The sequence below is a fragment of the Mustela lutreola genome, chromosome X, assembly GCF_030435805.1.
Source record: "Mustela lutreola isolate mMusLut2 chromosome X, mMusLut2.pri, whole genome shotgun sequence".
Lineage (NCBI taxonomy): Eukaryota > Metazoa > Chordata > Mammalia > Carnivora > Mustelidae > Mustela > Mustela lutreola.
Window position 1 is genome coordinate 62,277,019 of NC_081308.1, and position 26,955 is coordinate 62,303,973.

At 36.9% G+C, this 26,955-nt stretch overlaps 1 protein-coding gene across 6 annotated transcripts in view; it reads left to right on the plus strand.

Moving 5' to 3' along the window:
• Positions 1-26,955, plus strand: part of EDA (ectodysplasin A) — a 505,964-nt gene that overhangs the window by 724 nt on the left and 478,285 nt on the right. Inside the window, exon 2 of one of the 6 annotated variants that reach the window (XM_059158287.1) lies at positions 482-23,677. The exons of the other annotated variants lie outside the window; for them this stretch is intronic. Coding sequence (XP_059014270.1) covers positions 482-595 — 114 coding nt within the window. The 3' untranslated portion in view covers positions 596-23,677. Of the gene's footprint in view, positions 1-481; positions 23,678-26,955 lie in introns of those variants that run through there. 6 annotated transcript variants of the gene reach the window in all.

Consider the following 26,955-nt stretch of genomic DNA (forward strand, 5'->3'; position numbering starts at 1 on the left):
GCGGCGGCGGAGGCCCCTTCCCCTTGTGGGCAGGGCGGGGGCCCTCCCCGACAGCGCCCTGGGGAGGATTCTGCCACCTCCAGCCAAGTTGCAGGGCCGGACCAGGGAGGGGGCAGACGAGCCGGGAGAGGTTGCCCCGGGGCAGGTTGTCCTGGTCTAGCTCACCCAGACTCCCTCCGGACCCCTGCACTTGGGAACCCTGGCCGGCGGCCGCCGCCTGCCGCCCCCAGCTACCGGCTGCCTTCGGGGAAAGTTGGCGGCTCTCCCGGCCGCCGAGGTGCGGGTGCTGCCCCTCTGGCGGACTAACGGCAGCAGCTTGGCCCTTCTGCTCCTGGTGAGATTCTCTGCCCGCGGTGCTTGTTTTTTCGTGTCCAGAGCTGATGCCAGCAGGAGCAGGCTCTCCTTTGGAGTGGGAGCTGTAACACTGTAACAGCTGTAATCACTACTCCACAGTTGAAACAACTTTTAATCGTATTTTCAGCGCGGGTCCTTGAGCACTGACCAGAAGGTGGGCTTGTTCACACTTACCTGCAATTTGAGACTGATTGTCCTCCGTGTTCTAGTGAGGATCAGCGCCCCTGTGGAATTCTGGTAGAAATATGCCGTCTTGCTAGACAACTTCTGAGCAGCAATTTAAAAAATCTATGGAAATAAACTCACCCTTTGCATGCCGGTTCTCTTTTTTGGGGGTAGATAGGATGAGTGTGAAGTCTATTCACTACTGCTAGTTTGCGAACAGGAATCTTACTGATGGAATAATTAATTACTCAAGAGTAACCTTTCACGAGCAGTTTTGTTTTGTGTGTTTTGTGATCTTTATGGTGTTTGTGCCCTTCTTAGCAAACCATTAGCTTTGGTAGTTGTCTTCCACTTGTTCAGCCCTTTATTCAACTAAATTTAGCGAACTTAAAATAAGTATTTTCTTAACTACCATATTTTGTCCTGTGAAATTTAAGAGAAGCAAGCATTCAAGAATCATTTTGAGGAGGTTAGGAGACTAATAGTGAATTTGTTCCTTTTGGGGAAGAGGGCAAGTTGTGCACATAAGTTTCTTGGAATGAGGGGCCCAGGATTTCTGTATTTACTACCACATTCAGAGTCGTCATTGTGATACTCTAAACATCATTTGTGCTCTTTGACCACCCATCCTAAGCTGGCATCACATTCATGACAAAACTATAATGTTGGGACTGACATATCTTCTACATTGTGCATTGTAAAGTTACCCTGAGCTGAAAAATGTCTTGCTAGCATACTCCAACTTATATAACAGCTTATCAAAGAAGAAAATCAGTAGACATGCTTCTCATACTTGAAACTTTAAACACTGTAGCTAAATGATAATTAACTAGGATTCTGGCTCCCTTTATCTATCCACCCCCGCCCCCACAATGCCCAGTAGAGAAATACTTAGCAGCTGAACATTGATATTCTGTGAAAAGATGAAGTAATTGAACTTCCTTAGTCAAATGGTAGCCAAAGCTTTTTGGTATTTAGGGTGGACAGACCTATGTTTATAGACTGAGGATTAGCAGGACAGCTGCACCCTAGGGCTTCTGTGATGGTATGGGACTCTCAGAGGTCTAGAGTGGCATTTAGTTGCCTGGTATTTGCATGGCACTTTGAATAGTTCTGTCTAGATTTAAATACAGCTCCCCATTTTCTGTCCTTGTGTTTTAATCTTTTGGAGCAGTGAAAACAAGCATACTGGCTCTTTACATTTGCTGGCATCAGTTGGAGTCTCGGATTTTTAGAATTGTGAGGGGCCATGTGAGTCCATTTTGTTTGATCCCCTTGGATTGCACAGAGGCCCTGAGGTAGGGGGAATGATTTGTCCAAGATCAAATGATTTGACCATACAATGATTTGACCCTACAACTATGGTCAATGGTAAAAGGGAAGTTGGTCTCTTGATTCCCAGTTCAAGAAAGTTTGTTTGTTCCCCTGTAGCATACATCCCTGGAAGCCTTCTGGGAGAAAGAGGGATGGAGCTCCATAGTACAATTCTTGCAATGTAGAGGGCTCAGATTTGCATCAGTTTCTTTTACTCCACCTGTATTTTAGCCAAAGTTTAACGTGTTTTCCATACTCTTCCTGAAGATAACTTTCAGGAGAATTGAAGTATACTTTAAAGGAATTTTAGCCCAGATTCAAATTATGATTCTCTTGAGGATATTAGTTTTAGTATACCTCCCATTCCTCCACCCCCCGCAAGAAAAAAAAAAAAAAAAAGGAAAAGTTGATTGGCTATTAGAGTTAAATTGATACTGCTACATCTTGGGTAAAATTTCTAGGGCCCTGGTGCACCCTCTGCTGGCTTTGCAGGGACATTTAATTGCAGTATCTGCTGACAGTCAAGATTCTAAGTTGTGCTGACAGATTCTGATTCATAATCAAGGAAGTAAACAGCCTTGTGGGATTTGGCCACGTAGGTCACATTTTTATATCTTAGTTTTTCAACATGAACAGCTGCTGTTACATCAACTCTTAGATGGAGAGGAAGAAAGATAAAAATATACACCCTTCAGTGGGCGGAACATTCAGGTTTCTCACCAGTTTATTTGCAAGGAGTAATGAAAATAAATGAAATGAAAATAAACTAATGAAAATAAATTGCAGAAAGATCTCAGACCAAGTGGACAAAACAGAGGCACTTCATTTTATAAGGTCATACAAACATATCCATGTTTGTGAGAAGATGGGCTCAGTTATGACTCAAAAAAGATCTAGAAATCACTGAGGAGGTTCATCTATACCTCTCAATTTAAAAACATTTAAAACAAGATACAGAGGAAATTAGGGCAGTCGGGATACAAAGCAGATGTATCAGCCAAGTTCTCCCAGGGGATTGTTAGAAAAGCCTCCCCAGTGGGGACACTGCTAATGAAAAAGAGTGAGAGGGTCCCCTCAGACCTTTTGGAATCATAACGGTATCCTTCAGCTGGAGTAGCTGAGGAGTAACCTGTAGGTTCATCCAGCTACTCACTGAAGAAGACCTAGGGACATCTCACCAACTTCTGAGTCAGACAGTACACAATATGATTGTTACAGTAAAAAATGAAAATCACTGTTGATCATTCTGTGAAGAAGTTGGCCCAGTTGTGATTGTGGTCTTCAAAGCCAATAATATGATAGACATCAGCAGGAAGGATGTTGAAAATGATGACAAAACAAAACCCTTATCTTTTCCACCTAAAAGACCAAAAGTGGATTTGCATCCATAATCATGTAGGAAATTCTGGCGCCTGCTTCTCAAAAAAAACCCATCACCTGATAAAAGTCCCTAGAAACTCAATTAAATTGATCAAAAGGATAGAGGGATTTTCTAGTTGTTGTTGTTTTTCCGGTCTGGAGAGAGAGAGGATTAAGGGAGGGATATGATCAAAGTCTACAAAACCATGAGGCAGATGAATAAGGTTAATATATTGGTATAATTTAACAGTTTAGCTCAATAAATAGCCTGCTTTTAGCCAGACACTACGTCAGCTATGAGATATCTTATAATGGTTGAGAGTTTATTTTGGAATAGAGGCAAGTAAAAGTAGTATCTCATTCAAATGATTGCCCTAAGAGATCATCTAAACTGGAACTCTAAGATTTAGGAAGTGTTTAGAAAAATATATATGGGTAGATTAATGAGGATTTATTTGGGACCATTGGGGATATTTGGAAAATGTTCCTAATTATTTGAAATGATGACATAGAAATCAACTTTATCTTTCCACAAAACATTTCTTGGTTTAACTAGATAGGACATTAGTGTATACAAATTTTACATTACTTATTAAGGCTGGTTGATCAAGAAAATGACTAGGAGTCATTAAGTCCAAGAACTTTTTTAGGGGCATGGAATCCAGATAAAATACCTTTCTATAGGTTTAAATCTAGAGTTTAAGGTGTGACATTCATGGTTTTTGATCAACTAGCTCCATTATTCCTATCCCGTTCTCACTAATTCTACTCCTGCAACCCACCTACCATATCTTGTCTTAGGATCATTCTCTAGTTGTTATTGCTGTTTTTTGGTTTAATAACTCTTGTGTCTTTATATAGAACTCTTCAGAAATCTGCCTCCTTTTTTGTCTTTTTCCACAGTACCTGACTCATTGCTAGTTATTAAGGTATTTTAATACTTGTTGAGTTAAATATTATGTTGGGCCTTTGGAGATAGTCATGTGAAACAAAGACATTTTCTCTGTAACAAGCCCACTTTCCTCAGGTCTTGCTAATAAGCCTGTGTCAGCTTTGCTTAGGTGAGTAAATTGTTCCACTGGCAATGTTTCATTGGTTTCTAGAATTACTAGAAAGTAAAATAGAAAGGAGCCCTAACCACATTACCTTCAAAGTGGTGCAGAAAGCTTTCTGTGATACATCATTTGATGTTTTATTTTGTTTTTAATTCTCACCTCTTTCTCTCTTAGATTTTGTGAAAAAATAATTTATAATTTATCTGTAAATGCCTTATAGGAAAGATCTCCTTATAATAGAGAGCTTCTGAAGCCACTTAATCCCCAAAAACATTATCAAGAAAACCATTTGTCTTGCCTGTTAGGGTGGCCCCCAGAGACGACCAACTTTACCTATTGTACTTAGCTGTTCATTTTTTTCTGTATTTCCCCCACTTTTATATTGAAGTGTACTTCTTTATATTGAAGTATTGCATATATACAGAAAGGGTAACAAATGATATAGTTTGATGAATTATTACACAGTGAACACACTGATATTACCAAAACCCAGGTTAAGAAATAGAACTATCATTTCACAACCCCCACATGCTCCATTCCTATCATTGTACCTTTCCCCTCCAAAGTTAATGACTATCTTGACTTCTAACATCATAGATTAGTTTTACCTATTTTGAGCCTGATGTAAGTAAAATCAAACAATATATATTTTGCAGGGGGTCTGTTTTTTTTTCCTCAACCCTGTGTTATCCATGTTGCATAAAGCCATAATTTTTTATTTGTATTTTTGTATATTATTCCCATGTTTGAATATACTACAGTTTATTTATTTGACTGATAATATTTGGATTGTTCCTTGTTTGGGTTATTGTAAGTAATGATGTTATGAATAGTATCATACCAACCTTTTGTTTATATGTACTTGAATTTCTTTTGAGTATATACCTAGGATTAGAATTTTTGGGATGTAGGGAAAACATATTTTCAAATTTATTGATAATGATAGTTTTTCTAAGTGATTATACCAATTTAAATTCCACCAGAAGTATATGAGAATTCTAGTTGTTCCACATTCTTGTTAACACTTGTTATTATCACCCTTTTAAATTATAGCTATTCTGGTAGATGGGTTTATAATACTATCTTATTGTAATTTTAATTGCCATTTCTCAGAATCTGATTAATGAAGTTCAACTCTTTTTCATATGTTTATTATCCATTTGGATAGATGCTTCTATGGAGTACCTGTACAAGTATTTTGCTCATTTTTAAAAATTGGATTATTTGTCCTTTTTTTGTAAATTTATAGGAATTCTTTATATACTCTGGCTATGAACCATTTTTGCATTTTTTATGTTGCAAGCCCTTCCCAAATCTCTTCATAGCATTCTTTGAGGAACAGACATTTTAAATTTTAATGCATCTATAGGTTTTCATTATTTTCCTTTATGACTGGTGTTTTTTATGTTTCCTTTAAGTAGTATTTTCCTACCTTTAGATAATGTAGATATTCTATGTTATCTTTTAGGAGCTTTATATTTTTGACATTCACATTTAGATCAACAATCCATCTGGAATTGATTTATGTGTATAGTGAGATATCAGGGGCCAAGCTTTATGTTTTCCATATAGACATTCTACTGACCCAGGCCATTTATTATAAGGAATGTCTTTTTCTTCACTTCTTTACAATGTCATCTTTGTCATAAGTTGTCTGCATATGTGCAAGATTGATTCTGAACTGTTTGTTCTGTTCTATTAGTCTATTTGCCATTGTAACACTACCATAGCCTTAATTACTGGACTTTATAATAAGCTCTTGATATCTGGTAAAGCAAGTCCTTCCACCTTGTTTCTCTTCTTTAAAAGTATCCTGGATGTTCTTGGCCCTTGGCATTTCTCTATATATTTTAGAACCAGCTTATCATATTCCACAAAAGAGAGTAATTTTAAAGGGAATGATGTCAGCAAGATGGTAGATTAGGAAGTCCTGAACCCTTCTCCCTGCCCCCAACACACTTATTTAGCAGTGATTCAAGGAAAAATTCCCTTTGTGAGAAATTAAGGGACTAATTGAAAGGCTCCTATACCTGGGGTGAATATAAAACCAAACTCACTGATATCAGCAGGGAGATTTGGGACACCCTCTCACCAGAGTACCTGCTACCAACTCAGGGGCCATATGATGAACAGAGACCCCCCTAGCTTCTAGCTTCTCCCAGGGGAGGGAAGGAGTTCTTCCAGCACTCCCAAGTTTTCAGAGGACTGACTTCTGTCTTGCCAGTCTTGAAACTCTGAATGGCCTGCCTAGGAGAAAATAGACAGTGTCTTGGGCTGGTAGATATCATAGATCATCCCTCCTGCTGAGTACAGAGCAAGAAGACAAAAAAATGCCAACTCTCAATATTTCCTTGGAGAAGAAAAGTTTATCTGTGCATCTGGTGCTCCAATTTCTCCAGGGCTGCCCCAAGAACTGGCATCTGACTTGTCAGTCCACGAGTGCAAGGATCTGGCACAGTCTAGTTATGGAGGTGAACAGAAATGATGGCTAGGACTTATAGATGCCATAGTTCCTCCCACCCTGCTCATCAGAGTGTGTAGATGAAACATTTTTAGTGTTTAGCTTACTTATGGAGATGGAAGAGCTGATTTCTGGTTTCAGTGCCACAACTTCTGCAGGGTTGCCCAAAGATCTGGCATCTGTATTGCCAGTTTGGATCTCTGATGGGTCTGGCATAGTCTAGCTATCTGGGGAAGAATGGAGATGGCAGTTTGGACTGGTAAATGGATAGCTACTCTACTCTGTACAGAGTAAAGAGAAAAAGCCACTGCTGCTTGCTTCTCTTTGGGGAGGGAAAGAATTGATAGAAGTAACCAGAATCTCTGATTGGTGAAGTTCTTTTATACAAGACCAATCCACAGAGCTTAGGAGAGATGTTTTCTTTGTGTAATGTGTAGACACCAACATGGAGAGTCAATGAAAATGAAAAATCAAGGATTCCTGGGTGGGTCAGTCATTGGGTGGCTGCCTCCAGCTCAGGTCATGATCCTGGGGCCCTAGGATTGAGCCCCATATCAGACTCCCTGCTCAGTGGGAAGCCTGCTTCTCTCTCTCCCACTCCAGCTGCTTGTGTTCCCTCTCTCTCACTGTCAAATGAATAAATCTTTAAAAACAGAAAATGAAAAATCAGCAAAGATGTTCCACACAAAGGAAATATATGTCCAGATACTGACCCTAATGAAAGACTTATGAAATATATTTGACAAAATTAAAAAATGACATTATAAAGATGCTCACCTCAATATCAAGGGAACAGTGCATAAATACAGAATTCTAACAAAGAGGAAATAAAACCAAACAGAAAATATGGAGTTATAAAACACAATAATCATGAGCAGGATTCAACAGCAGATTAGTTAAAGCAGAAGGATCAGTGAACTAAGATTGGTCTTTGGAAATAATTCAGTCAGTGGAGCAAAAAGAAAAAAAAAGAAAAATAGTGAGAAAGCTTAAGAAACTATGGGACACCATTAAGCAGAACATTATAGGCATTAGGGAAATCCCAGAAAGAGAAGAGAGGAGAAAAGTCCAGAAAGCTTAGTCAAAGAAATAATGGCTGAAAACTTCCCAAATCTGGGAAAGGAAATGAACAACCAAATTCAAGAAGCCCAAAGATTACTAAATAAATAAACCCAGAGAAAGCCATACCAAGACACATTATACTCAAATTATTAAAAATAAAAAAAAATTTTGAAAGCATCAAAAGAAAACCAACTTATCATAAACAAGATAGCTCCCCCTAGGACTATCAGGAAATGATTTAGCAGAAATCTTGCAGACTCAAGGGAGTGGGATAATATATCCGAAGTGCTGACGGTGGGGGGGAGCCCTACCAACCAAGAATATAATACCTGCCAAAGCTGTCCTTAAAAATAACAGATACAGGGGCAGCTAGGTGGCTCAGTGGGTTAAGATTCTGCTTTTGGCTCTGGTCATGGTCTCTGGGTCCTGGGATCAAACCCTGCATCAGCTCTCTGCTCAGCAGGGAGCCTGCTTCCTCCTCTCTGTCTGCCTACTTGTGATCTCTCTGACAAATAAAATCTTTTTAAAAATAATAGATATGGACATTCCTAGAAAAATAAAAGCTGAGGAAATTTATCATCACTTAGACCTGACTTACATGAAATGCTACAGGGAGTTTATTAACTTGAAAGGATACTAAAGAGCTCTGTGATAGCATAAAAAAGTATGAAAGTTATTGGTAAAACTAAATATATAGACATATACAGAATACTGTATTACTGTAGTGGTTGAAGATAAGTCACTTTTATTTCTGGTATAAAAGTTAAATGGCAAAATTATTAAAAATAACCATTAAAAGTTACACAATATGAAAAAAACATATAATATGGATAGGTGTAGGATGTGACAAAAATAATAGTGTATGAGAAATGTTCGCTTGTAGAGTTTTTGTATGCAATTGAACTTAAGTCATCAGCTTAAAATAGACTTATAAAAAAATTAGAGCATATTAATACAAAAACAAAGGAAGGTAGCAAGAGAGACAATAAAGACAAAAGAATCTCAAGACTAATGGGAAACAACTAACAAAATGGCAATGGTAAATCCTTCCCTATCAATAATTATTTCAAATGTAAATACACAAAACTCCTCCAATCGAAGATATATAGTGGCCAAATGGATATAGTGGCCAAATAGTGGCCAAGACCCAGTCATGTTTTTCTACAAAAAAACTCACTTTAGATTCAAGGATACGCATAGACTGAACATAAAAGAATAGAAAAATCATGTGGTATTTGTCTTTCTCTGACTGGCTTATTTCGCTTAGTGTAATACTCTCTAGCTCCATCCTTGTCATTGTAAATGATTGCAGTCATGGAATTTAAGAAACAAAACAAATGAACAAAGAGGAAAAAAAGTAAACCAAGAAATAAATTCTTAATTATAGAGAACAAACTGATGGCTACCAGAGGGAAGTAGGTGTGGGTGGGTTAAGTAGGTAATAAGGATTAAGGAGTGCACTTGTGGTGAGCACTGCATGATGTATGGAATTGTTGAATCACTATATTGTATACCTTAATACTACTCTGTATGTTAACTTAAAGAATAAACTAGAAGAATAATAAAAAAAAGCTAGTCCATGCAAGTGATAAACAGAAGAGAGCAGAATTGGCTGTACTTCAGACAAAATAAACTTTTAAAACTATCAGAAGAGGCAAAGAAGGATATTATATAATGATAAAATGGTCCATTCAGCAGGATGATATAGCAGTTGTATATGCACTAGCATCAGAAAACCTAAACATATAACACAAATATTGACAGAACCAAAAGGGGGAATAGACAGCAATACAATAATAGTAGAAAACATCAATGCAGGGCACCTAGGTGGCTCAGTCATTAAGCATCTGCCTTTGGCTCAGGTCATGATCCCAGGGTTCTGGGACTGAACCCTGCATCAGGCTCTCTGCTTGGCAGGAGACCTGCTTCTCCCTCTCCCATTCCCCCTGTTTGTGTTCCCTCTCTTACCGTTTCTGTCAAATAAATAAAATCTTGAAAAAAAAAAAAACACTGCTTTAGTTCCAGTAATGGATAGAAGATCTAGAGAGAAGAACAGTAAGGAAACAGAGGACTTCAACAACCGTATAGACCAAATGGACCTAACCTGCAGAAAATTCTGTGCAACAGCATAATACATATTTTCACAAACACATGTTCTAGAAAAGATAACATATCAGGTCACAAAACAAGTCTTAATAAATTTAAGAAGATTGAAATCATGCTTTGTATCTACTCTGAACAGAATAGAATGAAACTAGAAATCAATAGCAGAAAGAAAACTGGAATATTCACAAATATGTGGAAATTAAACAGCAAACTCTTAACCATTGGGTCAAAAAAGAAAAGAAATGAGAAAATACCTCAAGAAAAACAAAACACAGGGGCAGCTGGGTGGCTCAGTGGGTTAAAGCTTCTGCCTTCAGCTCAGGTCATGATCCCAGTGTCCTGGGATCAAGCCCCACATTGGGCTCTCTGCTCATTGGGGAGCTTACTTCCTCCTCCCTCTCTCTCTGCCTGCTTGTGATCTCTGTCAAATAAATAAAATCTTAAAAAAAATTCAACCTACCAAAACATAAGGGATGCAGCAAAAGTAGTATTAAGAGAGAAGTTAATAACAATAGATGCCTACATTAAAAAAGAGGAAAGATCTGAAATAAATGAGATAACTTTAGGGAGCTAGGAAAAAACAATCCAAAGCTGAAAGAAAGAAGGAAATAAGGATTAGAGCAGAAATAAGCAAAATAGAAGATAGAAAAATTGACAAGAGTTTTTTCAAATGATAAGTGACAGCCCCTATCTAGACTAAATTCAAACAACAAAGCCCTCAAAATCAGAAATGAAAGAACAGCTTTGGTGAGTGCTGTGAGGTGTGTAAACCTGGTGATTCACAGACCTGTACCCCTGGGGATTAAAACATGTTTATAAAAAATAAAAAATTAAAAAATTGAAAGAACATTACAACTGATGGCACAGAAATAAAAGAAGGATCCTAAGAGACTACAATGAACAATTATATGCCAAAAATGGGGTAATCTAGAAGAAATGATAAATTCCTAGAAACATGCAACCTACTAAGACTAAATCATGAAGAATTAGTCTGAACATACCAGTACCTCATTTAGAGATTGAATCAGTAATCAAAAAGGGCACAAGGAAAACACCAGGACCAGGTGGCTCCACTAATGAATTCTACCAAACATTGAGGGAAATACCAGGCTTTCTCAAACTCCTCCAAAAAACTGAAGAGCAGGATCACTTCTAAAGTTATTTTATGAGATCAACATTACCCTAATACCAAAGCAAGACAAAGACAACAGAAGGAAAGAAAACTACAGACCAGTATCCCAATGACTATAAAATACAAAAATCTTCAGCAAAATACTAGCAAACTGAATCCAACAGCACATCGAAAGGATCATACATGGGATGCCTATGTGGCTCAGTCAGTTAAGTGTCTCCTTTCAGCTCAGGTCAAGATCCCATGGTCCTGGTATCAAGTCCCACATCAGGCTCCCTCCTCAGTAGGGAGTCTGCTTCTGCCACTGCTTGCTGTTCTCCCTGCTTGTGCTCTGTGGCTTGCTCTCTAACAAATAAGTAAATAAAATCTTTAAAAAAACAAAAAGGATCATACACCATGACCAAGTAGAACTTATTCCTGAGATGTAGGGATGATTCAACATACAAAAACCAGTTAATGTGATACAATACATTAACAGAATAAAAGATACAAATCACATTATCTCAATAGATGCATAAAAATCATTTGACAAAATTTATACTTTTATTATAAAACTCTCAACAAACTAGAAATAAGAGTAAAATACCTCAAAATAATTAAAACAGTATATGGAAAGCCCACATCTAACATACTCAATGCTGAAAAACTAAAAGCTCTTCCTCTAAGATTTAAAACAAGACAAGGATGTTCACTCTCTATTTCTATTTCTATTCAACATAGTATTAGGAGTCCTAGTTAGAGCAATTAGGCCAGGAAAAAAAAGCCATCCAATTAGAAGGGAAAATGTAAAGTTATCTTTGTTTGCAGATGTCATGAGTAAACAAATTCAAAAAAATTGCAGGGTACTGAGTCAACATACAAAAATGAGTTGCATTTCTTTTTTAAAAAAACTCTTTGTCAGAAGAGTCCACCTACAAGCAGGGGGAGTGTCAGGCAGAGGGAGAAACGGGCTCCCCACTTAGCAGGGAGCCCAATATGGGACTCAATCCCAAGACCCTGGGATCATGAACTGGGCCAAAGGCAGATGCTTTACCAACTGAGCTGCCCAGCATCCTTCAGTTGTATTTCTATGCACTAAAAATGAACTATCTGAAAATGAAGTAAAACAATCCCATTTACAATAGCACTGGAAAGAATATAACATTTAGGAATAAACTAAGGAGGCAAAAGATGTCTATACTGAAAACTACAAGGCATTGATATATTTAAAAAGAAACACACAAAAAATGGAAGCACATCCCATGTTTTTGGATTGGAAGACTATTGTTTAAATGTCCATACCACAAAAATCAATCTACTGATTCAATGAAATCCCTATTAATAGTGTAATGGTATTTTCCACAGAACCAGAACAAACCTAAAGTATTTGCAGAATAAAAGACCACAAATGTCCAGTTTAAGGAAGAACAAAACTGGAGGCATCACATGTTCTGTTATCAAACGATATTACAAAGCTTTAATCATCAAAACAATATAGTGTTAAAACACAAATGTTGGTGAGAATGTGGAGAAAAAGGAACACGTGTGCCCTGTTGGTGGGAATGCAAACTGGTGTAGCCACTTGAAAAAAGTATGGAGGTTCCTCTAAAAGTTAAAAATAGACCTATCATCTAGCAATAATACTACTGTGTATTACCCAAAGAATGCAAAAATAATAATTCAGAGGAATACATGCACTCCACCATTTACAGCAGCATTATCTACAATAGCCAAATTATGGAAAGAGCCCAAATATCCATTGACCGAAGAATGGGTAAAGAGGATGTGAGATATTTACTTATATATATAATGGCATAGTACTCAACCATAAAAAAGAATGCAACCTTTCCACTTGCAACAACATGGATGGAAGTAGAGAGTATTATACTAAGTGAATTCAGTCAAAAAAAGACAAATACCATATGATTCCACTAATATGTGGAATTTAAGAAATAAATGAGCAAAGGGTCAAAAAGAGATAAACCAAGAAACAGACTCTTAACTATAGAGAACAAACTGAAGGGTGCTAGGAGGGAGGTAGGTGGGAAGATGGGTTAAATAGGTGATGGGGATTAAAGAGTGCACTTGTGATGAGCACCAGGTATTGTATGGCAGTGTTGAATCACTCACTAGCTTTTACACCTGAAACTACTACACTATATGTTAACGAACTAGAATTTAAATGAAAACATAAAAAATAGAATTAGCACATGATTCAGTAATTCCACCACTGGGTGTTTACCCAAAGAATACAAAAAAACTAATTCAGAAAGATATATGCACCCCTATATTTATTGAAGCATTAGTTAAAATAGCCAAATGATGAAAGCAACCCTAGTGTCCATTAATAGATGAGCAGATAAAAAAGATGCAGTATACACACATACACACACAAACACACAGAGAGAATATTACTCAGCCATAAAAAAGAATGAAATCTTGCCATTTGCAATGACATGGATGGATCTAGAGGATATAATGCTAAGTGAAATAAATCAGAGAAAGACATACCATATGATCTCACTTTGGAATTTAAGAAACGAATCAAATGAACAAAGGAAAGAGACAAAGAGACAGACTCCTGACTATAGAGAACAAATTGATGGTTACAATAGTGGAGATGGGTGGGAAATGAGTGAAATAGGTGAAGGAGATCAAGGGTACATTTGAGTCTTGAGTAATGTATAAAATTATTGAACTATATTGTACACCTGAAACTAATAACACTGTTAACTATATTGTAATTAAAATATTTTTTTTGAAGTATGGTGTTGGCCTAAAGACAGGCATTTAGGCTAATCAAACAGAAGAGAGATCCCCGAAATAAATCTGTCTGTATATGGTCAAGTAATCTTTGGAGAGGGTGCCATGAGTATACCGTGGGGAATGGATAGTATCTTCAACAAATAGTGTTGGGAAAACTGGATGTTCACATGCAAAAGAATGAAGTTGGACCCTTATCCACAAAAAATAACTGAAAAGTGATTAAAAAGTAAAGTGTAAGACCCAAAGCTGTAACACTCCTAGAAGATCACATGGGAAATAGCTTCATGAAATTAATCTTGGCGGTGATTCTTGGTTATGACACCAAAAGCACAAGAATAAAAAATTAAGTGGGACTACATCAAATTACAAAGCTTCTGCAGAGTGAATAGTCAACAGAGTAAAAGCAATGTACAGAATGGGAGAAAATATTTGCAAACTATATATCTGATAAGGGATTAATCTCTAAATATATGTAAGAAACTCCTGTAACTAATAGCAAAAAACAAATTATAGAATTAAAAAACAGGCTAAGGACTTAAATAGACATTTGTCCAAAAAGAACATGTAAATGGTCAGCACATATATGAAAAATGCTCAATATCAATAATTGCCTGGGAAATGAAGAAACCACAATGGAATACTACCTCACACCTGCCAGAATGGTTATTATCAGAAAGAAGATAGGGAAAAACTGGAACCTTCTTATTGTTGGTAAGCATGTAAACTGGTGCAGTCACTATGGAAAACAGGATGGAAGTTTCTCAAAAAATTAAAAATAGAAATACCACATCCAGATTTGGGTTTTTTATCCAAAAGAATTGAAATCAAGATTTTGAGGGACATTTGTACTACCATGTTCATTGCAGCACTATATACAATAGCCAAGATGTGGAAATGATCTATCTGTCAATTCATAAGTGGATAAAGCAAGTGTGTGTGCGTGTGTGTGTATGATAGAATACAATTCAGTCTTGAAAAAAAGGGAGAATCTGCAATATATGACAACATGGATGAAACTTGAGGAATATGTTAAGTGAAATAAGCCAGTCACATAAAGACAAATACTGCATGATTCCACTTATCTGAGGTTAAAAAAAAAAAAAAAGGGAGTGGAATGATGGGTGGGGGTAAATATGGAGTTACTAATCAATAGGCATTAAGTTTAGTTTAAGCAAGGTATGTTCTAGAGATGTTCTGTACATCATTATATCTATAATCAACAATGGCATGCTTAAAATTTCATTAAGAGGGTAGATCATATGTTAAGTGTTCTTACTACAATAAAGTAAAATTAAGGAAAAAACTTCTCCAGAGGGGCACCTGGGTGGCTCAGTCATTAAGTGTCTGCCTTTAACTCAGGTCATGACCCCTGGGTCCTGAAATTGAGCCCCACATTGGGCTCCTTTCTTGGCAGGAAGCCTGCTTCTCCCTCTCCCACTCCCTCTGCTTGTGTTCCCTCTCTCAATGTGTCTCTGTCAAATATTTTTTAAAAATCCTTCTGAGATTTTAATTTTGATTACACTGAATCTAAAAAATCTGGGGGAACATATTTTTACAGTATTGAGTCTTCTAATACCTAAATATGGAATATGCCTTCACTTATTTAGGTCCTTAATTTTGCTTCACAATATTTTATAGTTTAATGTGTGGAACTCTTATACAGCTTTCATTGTATTTATTCCAAGGTATTTGGTATTTTTGAAGCCATTTAAAGATTTTATTTATTTGTTTGACAGAGACCCAGCAAGAGAGGGAACACAAGCAGGGGGAGTGGGAGAGGGAGAAGTGGGCTTCCCACTGAGCAGGGAGCCTGATGCAGGGCTTGATCCCTGGATTCCAGGATTATGACCTGAGGTGAAAGCACACGGTTGATGACTGAGCCACCCAGGCGCCCCTTGAAGCCATTTTAAATGATATCTACACTTAATGCCATATCTATCACCAAAGTCCCACTTCGGGAATGAAAGACCTATTCCATCAACTGCTGAGAGTGCTGTTAGAAGACCTCTCAGTTGACAGTCCCCTTTTGAATTAGTCTTTGTGGAAGAAAACTGTCTCATCCATTGAGATGCCACCTTTCAGGACATCCTACACCAAATGACTGATCAGTTAGGAGGTATGAATGCTTGACTTTCCCCCTAATTCAGGAAAACTTTGAAGGACCATACCAGCTCCAGAGCTCCCTATGACTTTGCCTATGGCCTTTTGGAAATTGCTTTTTTCCTTTCTCTTGCACATGTTGAACTTCCCTTTCTCTTGCACATGTTGAACTTCCCCAAATTAGGAAACAAAAGTCCCGTATGGTAATCCATGTCTCTCAGTCTGCTTCATAGGAAAACCAACCTGGGACTATATTATTTTAAAATCTCATTTTTAGGGATGCCTGGGTGGCTCAGTTGGTTAAGTAGCTGCCTTCGGCTCAGGTCATGATCCCAGCATCCTGGGATGGAGTCCCACATCGGGCTCCTTGCTCAGCAGGGAGCCTGCTTCTCCCTCTGCCTCTGCCTGCCTCTCTGTCTGCCTGTGCTCGCTCGCTCTCTCTCCCTCTATCCCTGACAAATAAATAAAATTTTTAAAAAATTTATTAAAAAAATCTCATTTTTAAATTGCTTCTGGCTGATGCTTAGAAACATATTTTATATATTGGCTTGGTATCTGGAATCTTGCTGAACTCATTAATCCTAATAAGTTATGTGTAGGCTCTTTTTTTTCCTGCATACATTATTATATTATTTTTGACAAATGACAAGTTACATTTTTTTCTTTTCCAATATTTGTACTTGAAAATTTTTTCTTACCTTATTGTACAGAGCTTTCAGAACGATGTCCAATAGAATTAGTGATAGTAGGCATCCTTATCCTGTTCCCAATCTCAGGGAAAAGCTTTTAAAATTTTACCATTAGGTATGATGTTTGTTGTAGGTTTTTTGTTGTTGTTGTTGTTCTTTTTTCTGGACCAGATGGACCTCATAGATATATACAGAACATTCCACCCTAAAACAACAGGATATTTATTCTCCTTGAGCACACATGGAACTTTCTCCAGAATAGACCACATTCTGGGTCACAAATCAGGCCTCAACCAATAGAAAAAGATCGAGATTATGCACTGCATGTTCTCAGACCACAATGCTTTGAAACTGGAACTCAATCACAAGAAAAAGTTTGGAACAAATTCAAACACTTGGAAGCTAAAAACCATGCTGCACAAGAATGTTTGGGCCAATCAGGAAATCAAAGAATATAAACAGTTCATGGAAACCAATGAGAATGAAAACACACCAGTCCAAAACCTGTGGGATATGGCAAAGGTGATCCTAAGGGGGAAATCCTTAGCCATCCAAGCCTCACTCAAAAAAAAAAAAAAAAAAATCCCAATATACAAATTCTCATTATACCTTAAAGAACTGGAAGATCAACAGCAAATTAAGCCTAACCCACGCACAAGAAAGGAAATAATTAAGATTAGGGCAGAGATCAATGAATTAGAAACCAGAGATACAGTAGAACACATCAATGAAATTAGAAGCTGGTTCTTTGAAAGAATAAGATGAATAAACTACTGCCCAGACTAATCCAAAAGAAAAGAGAAAGGGCCCAAATAAAATTAAAAATGAAAGAGGCGTGGTGATCAGGACTAACACCAATGAAATGGAAACAATCATCAGAAACTATTATCAAGAGCTAGATGCCAAAAAGTTAGGCAACCTGGAAGAAATGGATGCATTCCTGGAAACCTATAAATTTCCAAGGCTGAAACAGGAAGAAACTGACAACCTGAATAGACCAATAACCGGTAATCAGATTGAAGTAGTGATCAAAAATCTCCCCAAAAACTAGAGCCCAGGAACTTATGGAGTCCCTGGGGAATTCTGTCAATCATTCAAAGAAGAAATAATACCCGTTCTCCTGAAGCTGTTTAAAAACAGAAACAGAAGGAAAACTTCCAGATTCTTTCTATGCGGTCAGCATTACCTTGATCCACAAACCAGGCAAAGACTCCATCAAAAAGGAGAATTTCAAACCAATATCCCTCATGATAATGGATGCCAAGATTCTCAACATGATCCTAGCTAATAGGATCCAACAGTACATTAAAAGTATTATCCACCATGACCAGGTGGGATTTAACCCTGGGATGCAAGGATGGTTCAACATTTGCAAGTCAATGAATGGGATAGAACAAATTAATAAGAGAAGAGAGAAGAACCACATGGTCCTCTCAATTGATGCAGAAAAAGCATTTGACAAAATAAGCATCCATTCCTGATTAAAACTCTTCAGAGTATAGGGATAGAGGGAACATTCCTCAATTTCATAAAATCCATCTATGAAGCCCCACTGGAAATATCATTCTCAATGGGGAAAAGCTGAGAACCTTTCCCTTAAGATCAGGAACATGACAACGATGCCCACACTCACCACTATTGTTCAACATAGTACTAGAAGTGCTAGCAATAGCAATCAGACAACAAAAAGAAATAAAATTTATTCGGATTGGCAAAGAAGTCAAACTCTCTCTCTTCACAGACAACGTGATACTTTATGTGGAAAACCCAAAAGATTGTACCCCCCAAATTACTAGAACTCATACAACAATCCAGTAATGTGGCAGGTTACAAAATCAATGCACAGAAATCAGCTGCTTTCTTTACACTAACAATGAAACTCTAGAAAGGGAAATTAGAGAATTTATCCCATTTACAATAGCACCAAAAATCATAAGATACCTTGAAATAAACCTAACCGAAGAGTTAAAAGATCTATACTCGAGAAACCATAGAACACTTAGGAAAGAAATTGAAGAAGACACAAAAAAAGGGATAAACATTCCATGCTCATGGATTGGAAGAAAACATTGCTAAAATGTCTGTACTGCCCAGTGCAATCTATACTTTTAATGCCTCCTGATCAAAATACCATTGGTACTTTTCAATGTGCTGGAACAAACAGTCCTAAAATTTGTATGGAACCAGAACAGACCCTGAGTTTCCAAGGAAATGTTGAAAAAGAAAAAGCTGGGGGCATCACATTGCCTGATTTCAAGCTATATTACAAACAGTGTGGTACTAGCACAAAAATAGACACATAGACCAATGGAACAGCGTAGAGAGCCCAGATATGGACATTCAACTTTGTGGTCAAATAATCTTCAACAAAGCAGGAAAAAATATCCAGTGGAAGAAAAACATTCTCTTTAATAAATGGTGCTTGGAAAATTGGACAGCTATATACAAAAGAACGAAACTCAACCATTCTCTTACACCATACACAATGATAAACCCCAAATGGATGAAAGGCCTCAATGTGAGACAGGAACCCATCAAAATCCTAGAGAAGAACATAGGCAGTAACCTCTTTGACATCGGCTACAGCAACTTATTTCAACATGTCTCCAAAGGCAAAGGAAACAAAAGCGAAAATGAACTTTTGGGACTTCATCAAGATCAAAACCTTCTGCACAGCAAAGGAAACAGTCAACAAAACAAGGAGGCAATCCATGGAATGGAAGAAGATATTTGTAAATGGCACTATAGACAGAGGGCTGATATCCAAGATCTACAAAGAGCTTCTCAAACTCAACACCAAAAAAAAAAAAAAAAAAAAAAAAAAAAAAGTTAAAAAAATGAGCAGAAGACATGAACAGACACTTCTCCAATGAAGACATATGGATGGCTAACAGACACATGAAAAAAGTGTTCATCATCATTAGCCATTAGGAAAATTCAAATCAAAACCACATTGAGATACCACCTTACACCAGTTAGAATGGCAAAAATTAACAAGACAACAAGTGTTGGAGAGGATGTGGAGAAAGGAGAACCCTCTTACACTGTTGGTGGGAATGCAAGCCAGTGCAGCCACTTTGGAGTGTGGAGGTTCCTCAAAAATTTAAAAATAGAGCTACCCTAGGACCTGGAAATTGCACTACTATGTATTTTCCCTAAAGATACAGATGTAGTGAAAAGAAGGACAATTTGCAGCCCAATGTTCATAGCAGCAGTGTCCACAATAGCCAAACTGTGGAAAGAGCTGAGATGCCCTTCAGCAGACAAATGGATAAAGAAGATGTGGTCCATATATAGTATGGAATATTAGTCAGCCATAAGAAAGGATGAATACCCAGCTTTTGTGTCAACATGGATGAACTGGAGGAGATTATTCAGAGTGAAATAAGCAGAGAAAATCAGTTATCATATGGTTTCACTTACTTGTAGAACATAAGGAATAGCATCGAGGACATTAGGAGAAGGAAGGGAAAAATGAAGGGGGGAATTGGAGGGGGAGATGAACCACCAAAGACTGTGGACTCCAAGAAACAAACTGAGGGTTTTAGAGTGAAGTGGGTAGGGGGATGTGTTGACCCATGGGTTTTAAGGGAACCTTACCCACCATTGCCATCAATGTACAGAATGATTTAATCACCACAAAAATATCCCTTGTGCTACCCCTTATATTCACCTATCTTCTCACTCCCCATGATTTCTTACACTAGCAATAAATATTTTCTCTATCTCTACAATTTTGTCATTTAGAAAATATAAACATTCGTTACAGTGTATTAATATTTTGAGATTGCCTTTTTTTCCACTTAGTATAATTAGTATAATGCCCTTGAGATTCACACTGCTTGTTTCATGTATTAGTAGTTTGTGTACTATAGTGTGTTTTAATCATTGGCTTCTAATTTATATGATCTATAGTTTTGTCCCCTTTTCATTTGAATATATGGTGTGCACTCTTCTTCTTGGTTAGTCTCATCAGAGATTTATCAAATTTATTAGTTGGTCTATACAATGGACTGCACGTTTTCTATTTCATTAATTTCTGCTATTTAAAAAATTTTCTTATTTCTATTTTTGTTGGCCTTAATTTGCTTATTTAAAAACATATAGTGTATTGAGAAGATGCTTAAATCATTCTTAAATTTAAAAAACTTTTAAAATATTTTAATTATTTATTTGAGTGAAAGAGAGAAAGAGTGAGTACACAAACAGAGTGTAGGGTCAGAGAGAGAAAGAGGGAGAGACAGACTCTCCGCTGAATAGGGAGCCCTATGCAGGGCTGGGTCCAAGGACCCTAGATCATGACCAGAGCCAAAGGCAGACCCTTCCTTAGCGGACTGACCCACCCACAGGCCCCAGACATTCTTCTTTTTTAATATGTGCATTTTAGAGTACAAATTTCCCTCCAGGTGCAGTTCCTGAATGTCACATAAATTTTGATCTGCTATGGTTTCATCACTCAATACAAAGAGTATTTTTGGTTTTCCATTGTAGATTATGTACTCATTTTAAGTGTATGTATTGATTTCCAAACACAATATTCTAGTTATCTTTTTGTTACTGATTTTCAGCTTAATTCCATTGTGGTTAGAGAACATCTTTGTATGATTTAAAGTATTTGTTATTAATGGTGACTTTCTGGCCAGCATGCAGTCAGTTTTTATAAATGCTCTGTGTGTCTTTGAAAGAATATATGTCTGGTAGCATAGTGCTATTTATTTACTATATAGGTGGAATTGTGTTCTTCAAATAATTTTTGACCTCTCTCATTTTGTTTACTCATTCTATCAGTTGCTGGGATATTTTTGTGAAAAATCTCTCATGATAATTATGTATTATCCATATCTTCTTTAATTTTTTAAATTTTTATTTGTATTTTTAAATTTAAATTCAGTTAGCCAACATATTAGACATTGTGTTCAGTGATTCATCAGTTGCATATAACACCCAGTGTTCATCACAACACGTACCCTCCTTAATGCCTATCACCCATTTATCCCATTCCCCCACCCACCTCCCCTTCCGTAACCCTCAATTTGTTTCCCAGAGTCATTGTCTCCCTCTCTGATTTCATCCCAGTTTTCCCTCCCTTCCTCATGATCCTCTGCATCATTTCTTATATTCCACATATGAATGAAGCTATATGATAATTATCTTTCTCTGATTGACTTAGTTCATTTAGCATAATATCCTTCAGTTCCATCTACGTTGATGTACATGGTACATATTCATCCTTTCTTATGGCTGAGTAATATTCCATTGTGTATATGAACCACATCTTCTTTATCCATTCATCTGTTGAAGGACATCTTGACTCCTTCCACAATTTGGCTATTGTGGACATTGCTGCTATGAACATTGGGGTGCAGGTGCCCCTTCAGATCACTACATCTGTATCTTTGGGATAAACATCCAGTGGCACAATTGCTAGGTCATAGGGTAACTCTATTTTTAACTTTTTGGGAACCTCTATACTGTTTTCCAGAGTGGCTATACCAGCTTGCCTTCCCACCAACAGTATAAGAGGATTTTCCTTTCTCCACGTCCTCACAGCTTTTACTATTCTCTGTCTTGTCAATTTTTGCTATTCTAGCTGGTGTAAGGTGGTATCTCATTGGGGTTTTGATTTATATTTGCCTGATGACAAGTGAGGAGAAGCATTTTTTTCATGTGTCTGTTAGCCATTTGTATGTCTTTTTTGGAGAAGTGTGTTCATGTCTTCTCATTTCTTGATGGGATTATTTGGGTTTTTGGGGGGGGGCATTGAGTTTGAGTTTATAGATCTTGGATACTGCCTTTTATCTGTAATGTTATTTGCAAATATAGTCTTACATTCTGTAGGTTGCCTTTTAGTTTTGTTGACCATTTCCTTTGCTGTGCAGATGCTTTTTATCCTGATGAAGTCCCAAGAGTTCATTTTTTTGTTTCCCTTACCTTTAGAGAAGGTAGGAAGTTGCTGCAGCCAAAATTGAAGAGGTTACTGCCTTTGTTCTGTAGGATTTTGATGGATTCTTGTCTCACATTTGTTTTTTATGCATTTTGAGTTTATATATGGTGTAAGAGAAAAGTCCAGTTTCATTCTTCTGCATGTGGCTGAATTTTCCCTGTACAGTTTATTGAAGAGACAGTCTTTTTTCCATTGGCTATTTTTTCCTGCTTTGTCAAAGATTACTTGACCATAGAGTTGTGGGTCCATTTCTGGGGTCTCTATTCTGTTCCATTGATCTATGTGTCTGTATTTGTGCCAGTGCCTTGCTGTCTTGATGATCACAGCTTTGTAATACAGCTTGAAGTCAGGCACCATGATGTCCCCAGACTTGGTTTTCTTTTTGAAAATTCCCCTGGTGATTTGGGGTCTTTTCTGTTTCCATAGAAATTTTTGGATTGTTTGTTCCAGCTCTGTGTAAAATGTCAATGGTGTTTTGATAGGAACTGCAGTGAATGTGTAGATTGCTCTGGGCAGCATAGACATTTTAACAATGTTTGTTCTTCCAATCCATGAGCATGAAATGTTTTTCCATTTCTTTGTGTCTTCCTCAATTTCTTTCATAAGTGTTCTGTAGTTTTTAGGGTACAATCTTTTACCTCTTTGGTTTGGCTTATTCCTACGTATCTTTGGGTTTGGGGGGCAGTTGTAAATGGGATTGATTCCTTAATTTCTTTTTTCAGTTGCATCGTTAGTGTATAGAAATTGAACTGATTTGTGTGCATTGATTTTGTATCCTGCCACATTGCTGAGTTGCTGTATGAGTTCTAGCAATTTTGGAGTGGCACCTTTTGGGTTTTCCACTTAAAGTGTCATGTCATCAGTGAAGAGTGAGAGTATGACTTCTTCTTTGCCAGTTTTAATACTTCAGTATTTCTTTTTGTTGTCTGATTGCTGAGGCTGGGATTTCTAGCACTATGTTGAAACATAGTAGCCAAGTGTGGGCATTCCTGTCATGTTCCTGACCTTAAGGGAAAAACTCTCAGTTGTTCACCATTGAGAATGATACTCATTGTGGGCTTTTTTAGATGGCTTTTATGATATTGAGGTATGTTCCCTCAGTCCCTATACTTTGAAGAGTTTTAATCAAGAAAGGATGCTATATTTTTTCAAATGCTTTCTGTATCAATTGAGAGGATCATATGGTTCTTTTCTTTTATTAATGTGATCTATCATATTCATTCACCACCCTTGTTGAACCACCCTTGCATCCCATGAATAAATCCCACTTCGTTGTGGTGGATTATTCTTTTAATGTATTGTTGGATCCTATAGGCTAGAATCTTGGTGAGTATTTTGTCATCCATGTTTGTCAGGGATATTGGTCTGTAATTCTTTTTGATGGGCTCTTTGTCTGGTTTATTCATGTCGTTTAGTTCTTATAGTTTTTGAGTCACATTTTGAGATTATGTTACTTGGTGAATGCAAATTTAGAACTGTTCTGTCTTCCTTTTAAATGGAAGGAACCTTTTATTATGAAATGTCCTCTTTATAGTAATGCCTTTTACCTTAACATCTACATTGTTTGATATTAATAGTGCTACTTTGTGTGGATACCTTTTATATGATGTCTTCCATCTTTTAAAATTAAAAGTTTTCCACATGTTTTAAATATATTTTTCATAAACAGACATATTTTTTGTTTTTTAATTTAGCCTATGGAACTGACACATTTAATCAATTTTAAATTAATGTAACTAAGTATATATTTGGCTCTAAGTATACCCTCATAATATTTGTATTCTATTTTTGCCCTTTATTCATTATTTTTTCTTTCTTCCCAAGTTTTAGTTTGGGATAATTTCCTTTCACTCTAATAACACTCTTTAACATTCCCTTTAGTGTCCATATGCTGCTCATAATTGTTTTTTAGTTTTTGTCTGAAAATATGTCTTTCATATTTTTACTTTTGTCATTTTATCTTTATTTTCTTAAAGATATATTTATTTTTAGAGGCAGAGGGAGGGGCAGAGGGAGAGGGAGGAAGGGGGAGAGAGAGAAAAGAAAGAAGCATACTCCCCCTTGAGTATAGAGCCTGACATGGGGCTTGATCTCATGATCCTGAGATCATGACTTGAGTCATAATCCAGAGTCAAACGTCCAGCTACCTGAACCACCCATGCCCCCTCACCTTTATTTTTGAAGGACATATTTTTTTTTTACTAGATATGCAATTATAGTTTAGTAATTTTTCTTATAAAATGTTAAAGATACTGTGTCAATGATTAAAGAACTCCATTATTTCTTTTCTTTTAAGATCTTAAATATTTATTTGATAGTGAGAGACACAGTGAGAGAGGGAATGCAAGTAGGGAGAGTGGGAGAGGGAGAAGCAGGTTTCCCGCTGAGCAGGAATTCCCCATGTGGGGCTTGATTCCAGGACCCTGGCATCATGATCTGAGCTGAAGGCAGATGCTTAGCAACTGAGCCACCCAGGCACCCCTAAAGCTCTCTATTATTTCTGTTGGGAAATTTTTATATTTGCTTTTCTGAAGGTAATGTTTGTTTTTGACATTTGATTTTGAGGTTTCTCTTTGTCTTTGGGTTTAGTTTTTGGCTTTTAAAATTTTTATTTTAATTCAAATTAGGTAACATACAATGTTATACTAGTTTCAGGTACACAATGTAGTGATTCCACAATTTCATACAACACCTAGTGCTCATCACTACAATGCCCTACAGTGCACTTCTTAATCCCTGTCACCTATTTAACCCATCCCCCACACCATCATCCCCTGGTAACTATCAGTTTCTTTATACTTAAGAGTCTGTTTCTTGATTTGTCTTTTTTTCCTTTTTTATGTTTTCCCTTTTAAATTCCACATATGAGTGAAATCATATGGTATTTGTCTTTGACTTATGTCATTTAGCATTATACTCTCTAACTCTATCCATGTCATTGCAAATGGCAGGATATCATTCTTTTTTTAATGTCTGAATAATATTCCATAATATATTGTATGTATATGTATTTTATATGTACTTTATATACACACATATATAAATGTATGTGTGTATGTTGTGTGTGTATGTGTGTGTGTATATATATTCCTTTATACACACTACACATACACACACACACATCACTTCTCCTTTATCCATTCATCAATCAGTGGATACTTGGGCTGCTTTCAGAATTTGTTATTGTAAATAATGTTGTGATAAACATAGCAATGCATGTATCCCTTTGAATTAGTGGTTTTTTAGTTTGGGCTGCTTTCAGAATTTGTTATTGTAAATAATGTTGTGATAAACATAGCAATGCATGTATCCCTTTGAATTAGTGGTTTTTTAGTCTTTGGATAAATACGAAATAGTGCAATTGCTGTATTATAGGTATTTCTACTTTTAAGTTGTTAAGGAACCTCCATAGTGTTTTCCAGAGTGCTATACCAGTTTACATTCACACCAAGAATGCATGAGTGTTCCTATTTCTGCACATCCTCACCAACACCTCTTGTTTGTTGTGTTTTGATTTTAGCCATTCTGATGGGTGTGAGGTGATAACCTCATTGTAGTTTTTTTTTTAAATTTTATTTATTCATTTGACAGACAGAGATCACAAGTAGGCAGAGAGGCAGGCAGAGAGAGAGGAAGGGAAGCAGGCTCCCTGCTGAGCAGAGAGCCCGATGTGGGGCTTGATCCCAGGACCCTGAGATCATGACCTGAGCCGAAGGCAGAGGCTTAACCCACTGAGCCACCCAAGCGCCCCTCATTGTAGTTTTGATTTGCATCACCCTGATGGTAAGTAATGATAAACAGTTTTTCATTTCTCTGTTGGCCATCTGTATGTTCATGTTTTATGCCCATTTTTAAATTGGATCATTAGTTTTTTTTTTTCTTTTTGGTGTTGAATTATATAAATTCTTTATGTATTTTTGATACTATCTCTTCACCAGATATGTTATTTGCAAATATCTTCTTCCATTCCATAGGTTGCCTCATAGTTTTGCTGATTGTTTACTTCACTGTGCAGAAACTTTTTATTTTGAATAGTCTCCATAGTTTATTTTTGCTTTTGTTTCCCTTGCCTCAGGAGACATATCTACAAAGGAGTTCCTACAGCCAAAGTCAAAGAAGTTACTGCCTGTTCTAGCATTTTCATGGTTTAGGTCTCACATTTAGGTCTTTAATCCATTTTGAATCTGTTTTTGTGTATGGTATAAGAACATGGTCCAGTTTCATTCTTTTGCATGTTGTCCAGTTTTCCAACACTCTTTGTTGACAAGACTGTCTTTTTCCCATTAGATACTCTTTTCTACTTTATCAAAGATTAATTGACCATATAATTTTGAGTTTATTTCTGGGTTTTCTTTTTTTAAGATTTTGCTTACTTATTTGACATCTGGTCCTGGAGTTTTGTTTGCTGGTTGTTGTTGTTATTGTTTGGTTTTTGTTGTTGTTACTGATACGATTTCTTTGCTGGTTAT